Here is a 13262-nt window from a genome sequence, read left to right as displayed (position 1 = left end):
AACCCTATACATGTCTAATATGTTTGCTCACAATTTAAGAGACCATTGTAAATCTGCTTCTTTGGCAAACCAAAACTAATTCTCAAGACTAGTATGAGACCGTATGCCCCATGGACCTATGAAGAAGCCACTGCTTGTTCAGGTCACGATGGACCTCATCTTGAAGCTGAACTGAAGTGAATGTCCAGTGGGTGTAAGTCCAAATCCTTCACCTCCCACATGCGAACAAGCCGAGGGAGTTAGAGTTATTGTTATTAGTCATATTTCAATTTAAATTTTTGGCTCACAAAAGCTTCAATATTTAACCCAGATCTGCTGAAACCAACCAGTTTTTGATACTTTTTGTAGGCTTGTCACTTGGTTTGTGTTTATTTGATTACATTTCATGTTATTTTGGAATATGCATCATGTAAGCATGTCAACTGAAATAATAAAGATATTATAGAAAAAAATAAAATTGTATGGTGGTCCTGTAGCTTGAGAAAAAGTTTGACACAAATGTAATGTGTTTGCTCTTGTCTGCAGCTGTAATCTACAAGAGGATCGGCAAATAGCCTACTGTTTTTTCTTTTTTTTTGCAGTTAGGAGGTTTTCCAACGCTTTCTGCATCTCCTTAAAGATATATCATTTGTTTATTCAGTGGAAGTGATACACGAGAAGAAGAAAAAAACATAATCCCTTTTCAGACAGAAACACAAACGCAGCAACACAGGTAAGTTAGAGGTTGTTTATTGTTCTCTCTGGACTGATTCAGAGCTAAAGGCGAATGATATGCAGTAAAAAAGGCATTTGTCAACCCGACAACAGTCATATAGTGAAGCATCAATCCACAGGCACTGGGCGTGGAGCGTTAGTTGACCAGAGTGTGTGTGTGTATGAGAATGTTAAGACCGTGTGTTGTCCCTCTTGTGTGGAACCAGCTTATATGCGTGGAGTGCAGAAAAACCAACATCTGCTATAGTCTCTATATATGTGAGCTGATGGGTTAAGAAAGTCACTTTTGTTCTGAAACTGCTTCCTGCAGTTGCTCCTCTGATGCAGAGGGTTCGGTAACTTGCGTTGTCGTGGTATCGTCTTGGTTAGTGGTGACCTGCTGGACTTCTTCTTCGTGTGAGGGGGACGCAGGAGGCTCCGTTAGGCCGTCGTGGTTGGAGAAAGCGTCATTTGACAAATCAGTTGGCTGGGTTTCTCCCTCTGTGGCCATGTCCCAATCCTGGTCTGAACGCTGAGGTAGACTGGCCATGAGTTCCTGAACACAACACAGAAAAAGGCAGAATTCAGTTTTACACAAACATGTAGGGGCTGTGGCGAAGCGGGTAGGGGGCGGTCGTCCACTGGGTTGCAGGATGGGTAGTTTGATCCCCCGTCGCCCCGCTATACAGTATGTCTAAGTATCCCTGGGGCAAGACACTGAACCCCAAATTGTTCCTGATAGTTAACTCGCACCCTCTGCGTGGTAGCTGCTGCTATTGGTGTATGAATGTGTATGTGTGACTGGGTGAGTGTGAACAAAACAATTTAAAACGCGTTGGGTCTGTGAAAAGCCCTATATAAGTGGAGTCCAATTACCATTTAAAAATTTCAATTAACTGTGGCGTTTCCTTTCAAGTGTACTGATAATAATGCTCTTGAGATTAAGACAAAGAAAGCTGATGAGATTGTACTTGGTTCTCCATCTGACTCATGATTGAAGTTTCTCTTGTTATCCATTATGCAAAAAAATCAAGCAGGTTTGTTCATTTAAATACTTGGGGTTAACGGTAGACAAGCAGTTATCATGGACTGACCACATTGATAAGATTTGCAAAAAAAATCTGGTTTGTCCTCCGACTCAGAGCTTTTTGAGCAAGTAGGCAAATCTTTGTATGTGTTATACAGTACTGTAACATTACATAGTACAAGAGTTTATCTGCTACTTCAAAATTTAAACGGCATGTAAAGGTGAATGTACCTGCTGTTTCTCCAGGTCCTTTTCCCTCACTGCGCTGAGCAGGCTCTTGGTGAAGTTTGCCAGATCGTGGTATCTTTGTTTTTGGTTCTCCAGCTCGTGCTCCAAGAACTGCACCTCCTCGTGCTGAAACAGAAGGATTCAACACAGGCAGAACAAGTTGGGAGTTACAATGCGTTTTATTCACCATCCTCACACTGATTTTCTATTCAGTAGGCGGACTAGCACTATGAACCATTCAGTTTGAATAGAGAGTGATGTGTGCGCCTTCACCTTGAACTCCAGCAGACCCTGCATCTGCTCCAGGTCTGAAGCCACCAAATCCTCATTATAATCGTAATCGTCGTCTTCCTCATCCACCATTTCGATTTTCTGTTAAACAAAGAAACACAGATTAGTTAAAAAATCACTATCCTCAAAAAAATAAGGAAAGAAAACAAAAACAAAAAAATATTATAAAGGTGTGTCTCATGGTGACTTAAATCTACTCTGGATTTAATTCCTGATGTTCTATTTTTGTATTTAACAGTATTATTTAAAACACTTGTTATTCCAGTTGTGGATGACAGCCACTGCAATCTATATATAATAGCTTTTATTTGTTTTCTCAAAAATTCAAAAAATTCAAAACTTTTTCTTGTTGGTAGCATGCAATGGAAACATGCCAGTAAAACTGAAATATTCTTTATTGTTTTCTTATCGTTATGACAAATAATTGTACAGTACAAGATTGATTATTGTATGAATATGAATAAGACTTAAAATATATGAGTACAGGCCTTTTTTCAAAGCAGCTAGAGATTGTGTTGACATCTGATGAACGAGGTACAGCTGTTGTAGTTCTGTCGCTATAAAATAATATGTATTTAAATCCAGCTAAAGCAGAATGAATGAGCCTTGATCCGTTTATTTATTTATTTACGCTGTCTCTACCTCTGCCCATTCCTAAGTAATGAGGCTATGCTGCAATAACAGAGAAATAATGAAGTACCACATTATTGGCGAGTGGAGCAGCAGTGGACACATCTATTCCGTCTTCTCCGTCTCTGTGTTGTGAGTCGATGGTGCCATCTAGAAGCCAAAACATTGAATTAATGCTGAGAGTCCATTTGTTTCTATTGGAGGTAGGTGTTTGGTGTTTACTTTAGTTTATTAAGATCCCCATTGGATTTTGTCTCAAACAGTAGCTACTCTTCCTGGGGTCTTCATTATTTCATAGCAATATTACATTAGCTGGATTACATACATACATAGCATTCATACTCACAGCTTAACAAAAGTCAACAGGAATAAATAACACAACAATAAACACAAACTCAAAACCTGTCCAATACAGCAACTCACATAATCATTATATTTACCTCCTCAATAGTTGAGAGAAAAGAAAGTATATTCAAAATAATCTACCAAATCACAAAATATGGAAAGATAGCTCAAGTTATATTACAAGTCCATTTCATTTGTTCAGAATAATAAAAAATATATGTAATCTATATAGTTTTACACTGTTTTGAGTATTCATTGTAATAAATTCAATACAACTTTCTGAAAACAACAAACTTAGTAATACTGTAAATTCAATGCCCTTGCCTTGTGCATAGTATGGGCATACTAACCTTCAGACAGGCACAGAGATCCCTCATCGTTCAAGTCATCTCCCAGGTCGGGCGTCCTGAGCCTCTCCTCGTCGGGGCTGAGGCCCAGGGGAGACTCATGTCCCGGGGTTGAGGTGAATACAGCGGGACCCCCTTTAGGTGGAGGGATCTCAATGCCCATCAGACGGTACTTCCTCCGTCTGTTACTGATCCATGTCTGAAGGGAGGAATACACAAAAACAAAACAACATAGTGGTAGGTGTTAAAAAAAAGATTCAAGGATATAAATATCAGTTGTTCAAAATAAAGTGTCTAATGCAAAGAATGCAAAGCTTAAGTCAGAGAATTAATTCCGTTACTTTGTATCACAAATAATAATAATACATTTATACAGCACTTTTAAAGCTTACGAACTAAGTCCTTTCCTAAGTTAAAGGGTTCAAATGAGCACCGACCCCTTCACCCCTCCCTCCCTAAAAGATCAAGCAATACAATGTAGCAAATCAAAGCATCATTAAGTAATACAAGGAGAAAGATAAAGTGCAAAATATAAAATATTATAATGAGAATACTATAAAGCAGAGAATAAAATATAAAATAACAATAGACATTTTCTCAAAGCGCCCATTGTCATATACAAATTGGTTTTAAGAAGACGTTTAAAATGAGTTTTAAGTAGTTAAATCATTACGGTGGTATATGCTGTTTCTCCACGTGGGCAAATATTTGCATTCCTTGCAATAAATATCCTAGTAAGTGAGATGGCAGTGGGTCATGTGTGTGTGTGTCTATATTTAGTCCATCAGCATTCCTGCGGCGGCCCTGATATACAACTGTATGACTTTTACACAACTTTGTCTAAGTCAGTTAGAAAACTTCTGTGTGACCTAGCAAAGGGACACTTTCCTGTTTCCTTTGCCAAACTTCAGACAGGTTAAATAATAGTCTCTTGTTTTCACTAAGTGTCAAGGACAAGTGGCCAGACAATGTGAATTAAAGCTCTCGCACTGTGCCTTTCAATGACCTTGCACAAATTCAATGCAAGGAGAGCACTTGTACAATCCGACATTTCTCTATTTCAAAGTCACACTTTTCAATTTTAAAGTCGCACTAAGTCGTAACTTTGGGTGTGTCGGATAAGTGAACATTTTGGTATATTCTCATAACTGAATAAACAACTCAGAGGAAAATGTGATCCCTGGAACATTGTTTGAAGTTAGAAAGCTTCCTCAAGAGTTACTGATTAATTGTTCTTGTTTACAGCAGCAGGGCCCACCATAGTGTTTACAAACATATTCTAGTCTTACGATTGGTTCCTGGTGCTTAATTATTATTTTTTGATTTATGATGATAGAATAATTCAATACTCAAAATGATATGTAGAGTAAATATGTTTTGTAAACTTACTGCAGGCTCTGCAAATGTAAACAAATCCACCCGCCCTGAAAGTGCATAGTGTAACTTTAATACAGGGAATATAGCAAACAAATATGTCACCCTGTGGAGTTAGTTACCTTGACTATTTCAGTGTCTACAGTGAGCTGGTTGGCTGCAGCAGTGATCTTCTCCCTGCACACTGAGCCCAGGCTGGTCATGCCTCGGTCCCAGTAGCGCTTCAGTTGGATGAGATCCCCGTCACTGAACTGGGTCCGATCCTGCAGCTGAAAGCACACACCTCTCTTCAACTATAGAAGCTCCTTGCTGATACAACGCTTGCTATATAACTCACTAATAAGGATTGGTATCGGTAGGATTTTATTGATAGCCAACATCAATACTGATATTGCTTATTGATGCCAATACATTCAATACTCATTTATATTATTCTCCATGATTTTACTCAAAAACATATGGATATGGCTAAATCAGATGATTTTATGGTTACTTTTAGGGGGAAATAAGTTACATTGCCAAAGCTGTCAAACACGCAGCTTGCTAGTGTGACAGAATTTGATTAAGTATAGTAAGGTGAGCCCAAACTTTGAAGTTTTTTTTTTACTGTGAACCATGACTGGAAAGCCCAGAACACAAAGTTACACAATGTCAAACATAATCACAGCTTTACAGCAACAGCTTCATCATCATTAGGGGACAATTACGTTTTTGAAAGTGCTGCTACCTTATTATAAATTAACGTTCCATAAATACTTTTAACAGTATAATTTGTCAAGGAGCTTATCAATATTTCGGAGCAGGCCGATCAGGAACTGGTTCCAATATAGTATTGGTTCTTGATACCCATCTCTACGCACTTAACAACACCAGTATCAATGTATCATAACCATACAGTAAACCTGATGATTTTTGCTGTAGCCTAGTGAAAAACTTGCATTTAAAGTGAAAAAAATAAAAGTACTTACTGTTCTCTTCCTGGAGTTGCTGATAACCCAGGGGCCCGCAGACACACCGACTGAAGTCTGCACACAAAGACAAACACCGTCAGGGTGACTCTTTCAATTCCCTTTGAAGGAAAGCAACAGCAACACTACCACTACGGCTGCACAATTATTCAAAATGTAACCCGAAATCACAATATGACACCACAATTTTCAAAGTGCAGGAAGGTGCAATAATTGTTTAACCCATTGATGACGGCTGCTGCGCGATGCCACATTGGCTCTCCTGCCTGATGCTGCATCGTGCAGCATTATTACTTTATCTAATTTTCATGGCATTCCCAGCATTGAATGCACTGTCATTGGTTCAAATACACATGAGGTGGGTTTTGTTGATTTTTTAAGACCACGTGACCACCCAAAAGTTGTGTGGTTTGCCGAAAATCATGTCAATCAAAAAAATTAAAAATTAAAAAATAATAAAAAAAATACGCCAGCTATGTCGGCGACAGAACAGTTAGTGGCGTTTGGTGCGCAGAATCAAGGTCTACTATAGACTACTGACGAAAATCACACAACACATCTATTTATTAACAATATTTAATAATTTTTTAATTCATCTAATTTTGATGATTTTTAGAAATATTTGTTGGTTTGTAAGCGCTAAGGGAGCATGTTTAAATAAAACATGTGAACCTTAACTTTTAAATGTATTTTATTTCATGTTTCTATGTGCTACACAGGCTTAGATATTAAGGTTTTGGTAGACTTGACAATTCATACTATTTTTTCAGAAAACCCTCAGGCATTAAGGACACGCATCCTAGATTGCCATAGTCATCAATGGGTTAAGGCTAAGTATGTGTCAAAATACCATTTACATGAAATATTGCAACGCTGCAGACTCAGAGATGTCCTGACGACACATGGTATTCCTCAAACACAAGAAAACATCTTTGCTTGTTACAAATCATTTTAATATGTTTTCACATGAAAAAGTGATCGTTCCCTCTAATATAGAAAATCATATCGCAATGCAATATCAGTCACAATAGTTGCAATTGGATTTTTTTTCTCTAAATCTTGCAGCCCTAACTATCACCTCTCTCCTACCTGTGTGCTGGATTCCCCTGTGTGTGAGGTCTGTGCTGTGAGGTCGTAGCTGCCATGTAGTCTTGTGTTACTATGATACGATGCGGGTCTGGAGCTTTTCATGGGAGGCGGTGTGCGGCTTCCCCCCACCTCGGAGCCCTCGCCCCGGGCCGGGCTGACCGACGTCACCCGCTCCCTGTGGATGTGCGTCTGCGCTGCCATGTTTGCCAACTCCTCTTCCCTTTGCCACTCGTTTTCCTCGTCTGCAGTTTCCATGGCGATGGAGAAGTTGTGACTGGTGTCGGGCCTGTGACTCTCTTTGCCTTTCTTGGTAATAGACGGTGCGTCACTCGGCCTAAGCCTGTCCCCAACGCCTCTTTCGGACAAAGTGAAGACTTGTTGGATACGAGGGGTCTGTTCGGAAGAAGAGGAAGGGCCAGAGTTTTGAATTGGGAGTCCCACACAAGTCTTCTGAGTTGCGGGTGATAGTGGTTGAGGTTGGGGGTTTGAGTGAGGTCTGGGTTGAGTGTGGGACTTTGAGGAAGAGGACCAGGGGCGAGTAGTTTGCGCTGTGCCGTACTGCCTGGCCCAGCTGTGAGGTACTAGCCCTGCTCCTACACTTATCCCGGCCTCCCCGAGGGACAGCGGCCCCTTCTTGACTGCAGTGTAGACTAAAGGCCCTGAGGCTTGAGTGAGGTCTTGAGAGAGAGACACCAGCTTGGAGTGGATGGGAGAGGAGGTGGAGCTGCCCCTGCCCTGCAACACCTGGTTGAAGAGAGAGACGGATGTGTGCGTCGAAAGCTCAATATCTGACTTTGATGTCGGTGGTGGTGGTAGAGGGGCTGTGGGTCTCTGTTTGGAGCGGGGGACAGAGTTAAGTGAATAGATCCCTGTCAGTATGACGTCATTGTTGTTGTTGTTGTTGTTGCTTCCGCTGCTGAGAGGAGAGGAAGAGGAAGGAGAGGAGGAAGTGGAGGAGAAAGAAGGGAAGGTGGACGATGGAGGGAGACGGGGGTGCGAGCGGTTCTGGATCGCGCTCCGTGCCGCGGCTATTTCTGCCGGTAGCACCACCCCTCGGTCCAACCCTATCGCAGCCAGGCTTTGATTGGACAGAGCAGCCCCAGGTAGCGCAGCGTGATTGGAGAGCAGTCCCCTGGGGAGTCCGTGACTGGATAGGGAGTGAGACATGCCCATGCCGTTGTGTTCCACCCGGGAGGCGATCTTACGCCTTTTGTTGCCGACCCATGTCTGCAGGAGGAGAAGAGAGAGATCAGCTCAGTGGCACCCCTTTAAAAAAACATCTTGCAAAACACCAACAGGACAATAGTAGAGAGTGGCGATTATATTTCTAAGTATATTTTATGGGCGTACCCGGACCACGCTGAAGTCCAGTTTGGCATCCTGAGCACATTGCAGTATTAGCTGGAAGCAAGACTTGCTCTGATTGGTCATCCCTCTGTTATAGTAACGTTCCAGGATCCTCTGCTGGTCAAGCGTAAACACGGACCGCAGGTTCATCTGAGAGACAAAATGATTAAACGTGTTATAACTCTATTGCAAGAAAATTCACCATTAATAAGAGCTCACAGATAGAGATCATGCTAGATAATTAACTTTGACTGTAGTGCACTCTGCCCAAAGGGAAATTCTTTTACACAACACTGTACATTATGAACAACACACCAACACTTAAAAAGGTGGAGTCAGCGATTCTGGAGAATGCTTGTTGTCAAAATCACTTTTTGTCAAAATCACAACAAGCTGACTCCATCTTTAAACAATTAATAAACAGGAGTACTACAGAAAAACAACAGACAGACAATATAGAGCTAGTGGTATTTGTTGCCATGTAGAATATTTATTTGAATGTGTCAGAATGTAAGCTATGTCATTTCTTTCTAGCTCTTTTGATCACACAGTTTTTGATTTACTCACAGTCTGCAGGCCATGCCTTTGCGGCCACGCATCCATTCTGCTACCGGAGGGGAACGGGCTGCCGCGCACGTCACAGCGGAACCTCCATGTTTCTAGATCAGCGCGGTTCTGATTCTACTCATCCTGTCTGAGTGAACCTGGCACACTGCTGGGCTATGTGGCTGAGGACAGAGCACAGCAGACAACACTAGGGTTAAGGGTGAATACAAAAAACCACTATGAGATCACGTTTGTACTAAAAATAAGTAGCAATCTTTTATTTACTGGATCATGCTTGAGAAATGAGATGATCAGTTTCATCATATCATATACAGCCCATAGACATTTTGTCATTTAATACGGTTACAGCATTTTGAAAAAGCTATATCAGACGCTGTGAAGCAGTAAAAATAACATCACACTGTCAGTCAAAGTATAATATGCTACGACAAGGCAGCTCGAGGCCTGAGACAACACTAACACTATCAATCAAGCTAATATGCTTCCCCTAACGAGTCTTAGTTCTGTTTATCAACTGAAGACCATTTCAATTGATTCTAATGCTTTAAACCCTGCAACATGTAAAAGTTGTATTTAGGTTTTTGGCAAGAACAAAAAAATAGTAAAACATAACCACATGTTATGATACCTTCAAAATAATTTCAATAACTGAACACCGCTTTTATTTTTGTATCCAAGAAGATGATAGAAATACTAATGAATAGGGTCCATTTCCACATCAAAGAAAACCTGCATTTGCACACTGAGAGAAAGAGTGAGAGTGAGAGAGAGAGAGAGAGAGAGAGAGAGAGAGAGAGAGAGAGAGAGAGAGAGAGAGAAATGAGCTGCTCTAGCCTACCCACTGTTTAAAGTAATAACAAGAGAGAGGTCAAAACTCAACAGTTTGAGTTTTTGTTTTGTTGATAGACACATAAAATGTCCCATAGTTACGGGACTGTTGTGCGACCGACCAATAAGCGATCAGCAGCAGCAGGTTTTATTTTGGCAGAGGCTGACTCACTGCGCATGGCTACAGTCAACATGGAAACACATTGCGGAGCTGAATTAGCGAACTAAACTGTCTGGCACTTGAGATGAAAACTACGCCACCGAGGCAACAGCTCGTGGGGGGATTTAGAAACACACATTACAACACAGGAAGCACATGCCACAACTTCATGAGCGCGAGCCCAGACAGTAAACAAACCGGGTAAGCATCCCTACAATGGCCATACACAGCATACACACACAAGCTCGCGCTGGCTGTTGTACAGGCCCGGGCGGCCATGTCTGAGCCAACAAGCCCTTAGCTTTAGCATTAGCATAGCTCTCCCAGTGGATAGCTGCGGCTAAACTTTTCCCTTCAAATCTATGATTTCCCGACCCCTGGCATGGTCATTGGCGCTGACCCTTCGCTTCGAGCCTAGACGAACCGAAACGCTACGGGGTTCCCTGAAGCGACAAAGTCAACATTCGCCATACAGCTTACCATATTTTGATGTCAAAATCACGACCCAACGTTCAAATTCAGCAGATTTCTTCAACAGTCCCCCCTGTGCTAGACAATGAAATCAGAACGTCCGATCATCAATTCTAATCATGATTGTGACGTGTTCGCAGACAGGAGCCAATGGGAGCGCGAGATCATCGCTGTGACATTCGGAAAGAGCAGCGAGGTCCCGCCCACCATTGACTTTGTTCTGAGGCTCTCTGGAGGAGGAGGAGGTCACAGACATGGAAGCTCCCAAAGTTGGGATGAGAAATGGTTTGTGTTCTCATCACCTGAATGTGTCAAAGTATATTTTCAGGCGTTATAACTGTCAAGGTAAAGTATATACACTGGAAATGTTAAATCAACTATTTCACTGCAGGCTGCACAAATATCCTGCATATGTCACTGATTAAATCAGACTCCTTATGTTTAGTTTGGAATTCTATATTTAACTTGTATTATAATTAGACCTCATGATGAAAGGAAATGGTTGCATATGATTAATACTTAAAAGTAAAAATACAATTCTTCAAAATATGGAAGTTTGTGCAAAAAAAATCAAAGAACAATTGGATTGTTCTTTGTGTATTGTGGCTTAATATTCCACTTACATTGTGTAGTTATAACCATCAGATTATTCATAATACGTTTTATTTATCGCCAAGGAAATGTTGCAGCTTAATCTGAGCACTGCATATTTAGTATGTTCCCAAATCCAATTGTAACAACATGGAGTGATGGAGGTAAATATATAGTTATTATTAAGTCAAATATTTACACTTTAACTTTATTAATCTGTACTTTTATACTTCCTTTTCATGATGTATGTTAGTTTATTACATAATTTAATTAGAAATAAGACCAATGTATTGTATATGCATATGATTTCTGAGATGTAGGTCTATCTAATGAAATATTTCAATTGAATGTTGGATTATGCTTTGTTCATGATTATCCTTTCTTATATTGACACCCCTAAAAATAAAGCAAAAAAGAAAAACTAATAATTAATTTGGTAAAAAAAAAAAGTTAAATGGAAAAGTAAAAACATATAAGTTCACATCACACATTTCATTTATGTAATTTTACATTACAATTACATCTAAATATGAAGCTCTGGAAAAATGGGGAAAAAGACCAGTCCAAATGATCACTTTCTCTGGTTTTACTATTTAGAGCATTTCCATTCATCAATGTAGAGATGCAGATTTGAGAAAGAAATTAAGTTGCCTCTTAATTTTTTCCAGAGCTGCATATTTCTATTTTAGACAAACAAAAATGTTGAAATTTAAATGACAATGTAAGTGTTAGAACCACCATTTAAAAAAAACATGTTACCATAGTTAACATAGCATTTATATCCCTATCCATATACAGTTCTGGAAAGTTTTGGAGTGGTCTCTTAATTTGTTATATAGATTTGTATATCATACCTACATTATAAACCTGGTACAACATGTTTTGTTAACCCTGTTATTAATTATGGTCATGCCAATTAAATCAAATCATGACTGATCATATCTTTAAACGTGAAGTAAGCGATTTATTTATGTTAATATAAATGTTAAATCGCATATAGAGTTCATATAGTGATCACTTATATAGTGTGCGCCACTCTGCATGTAATCGGCAAATACACTTTTCGGGGATCCCACTACTGATAACCAATCAGAAGAGATAATGCTACAAACCGGCACCCATCTCACTGCCGGTGCACGTGCAGAGCGACAGATGGTTAATGTGTATGCGCTTACAATGGCGGAGCAGGTAAAAAATCCTTCCCAATTTCTGTTTTTGATGGTTTTTATCATGTTTTATCACACTTATACATCTGAGATGATGCTAGACAACTCGCTGCTTGAATACCACAGTGCATTAATGTGGTGACGTGGGGACGATGGAGGGGACTGCTAACTGCAGTCACTGACAGGAATTTAGCTAAACTGACCATTCCGCTTACTGAACCTTTAATGCGATACATTTAAATGTCAGTACTCAAATTCCTAAAATAGCCAGTATTACAGATGTGTTAGTCATCCCAGAAAAGGACTATTTTAAAACTTCTCTTCATCCAGAAATAGGTTATACTTCATGGATTAAGACTTATACTATTTTAGAAGAGTTTATTGGCATCTTTGCAGCTGTGTGACTAGATAATGGAGAGATACAATGCCTAAAAGCATGTATGAAGAATTTGATGACAGCAAATCCAAACCTTTAGGCAAATAGGCCAATACATGTTGCCTTCCTTTGAACAGGGAAACAACAAACATCGGCCCATTCATAACGCCTTTCCCATTCACATAAACACGACCACTAACTGCCATGAACTTCCATTTGAAGGACTTCTCAAGTCATTATTGTAACGAGCGTCCTTATCTGTTTGAAGGTTCATACGAGAGCTGCACGCCACGCCACACTTTAAAACCAATTTTCTTTGTTTGTCAGATCTGTGTAATAGAATTAAAGTCAGTTCATCTATAATCCCCTGCGTCTTGTGATCTGTTCTTGTTCTGAGTGTGTGTGTGTGTGTGTGTTTGTGTGTGTGTGTGTGTGTGTGTGTGTGTGTGTGTGTGTGTGCTGTTTTAACTTTTTTGTTGAGGGTCACGTTTTCATCCTCCTTAGTGCTATTTCCAGCAGTTCGTAGCTACTTCCATATTTAAATGCGCCGACAAGTACACATGCACCACTTGTGGACACATGTCCTGAGTGACGCATTATGCTCGGTAATTGTGTGGATGTTAATGCTGACGACAATCGTGAAGATGCTCGCTGTAACTGTGTCATCACCATTACACAAATGTATTTTGCTTGTTTTTGTTATTTTGTTTCACATCAATCAATCTAATTCTTAAAGCAAAAAAGTATTGTTTTTTTATCTCATT

General features: G+C 40.1%; 1 protein-coding gene across 1 annotated transcript; it reads right to left on the bottom strand.

Annotated features, from left to right (window-relative positions):
* Positions 1-750: 750 nt before the first annotated feature.
* On the bottom strand, positions 751-10437 carry hdx (highly divergent homeobox). The gene is made up of 11 exons (XM_080035905.1): positions 10375-10437; positions 8907-9067; positions 8343-8489; positions 6993-8219; positions 5904-5960; positions 5058-5204; positions 3565-3760; positions 2940-3019; positions 2222-2320; positions 1952-2074; positions 751-1249 (listed from the first exon to the last, which is right to left on the bottom strand). Exons 2-11 carry the CDS (start codon positions 8940-8942, stop codon positions 995-997), a joined length of 2367 nt encoding a protein of 788 aa, XP_079892031.1. The 5' UTR covers positions 8943-9067; positions 10375-10437; the 3' UTR covers positions 751-994.
* Positions 10438-13262: the final 2825 nt, after the last annotated feature.

This window comes from Ammodytes marinus (genome assembly GCF_949987685.1).
Source record: "Ammodytes marinus genome assembly, chromosome: 10".
NCBI lineage: Eukaryota > Metazoa > Chordata > Actinopteri > Uranoscopiformes > Ammodytidae > Ammodytes > Ammodytes marinus.
This window is presented reverse-complemented; position numbering and strand designations above follow the sequence as displayed.

Excerpts from the sequence above, each read along its gene's own strand:
- hdx (XM_080035905.1), bottom strand. The coding sequence starts at position 8,942 with ATGGATGCGTGGCCGCAAAGGCATGGCCTGCAGACT. Across the intron at positions 8,220-8,342 it reads TGGACTTCAGCGTGGTCCGG|ACATGGGTCGGCAACAAAAG; the intron begins GTACGCCCATAA and ends CTCCTCCTGCAG. Across the intron at positions 2,075-2,221 it reads AGGGTCTGCTGGAGTTCAAG|CACGAGGAGGTGCAGTTCTT; the intron begins GTGAAGGCGCAC and ends CTTCTGTTTCAG.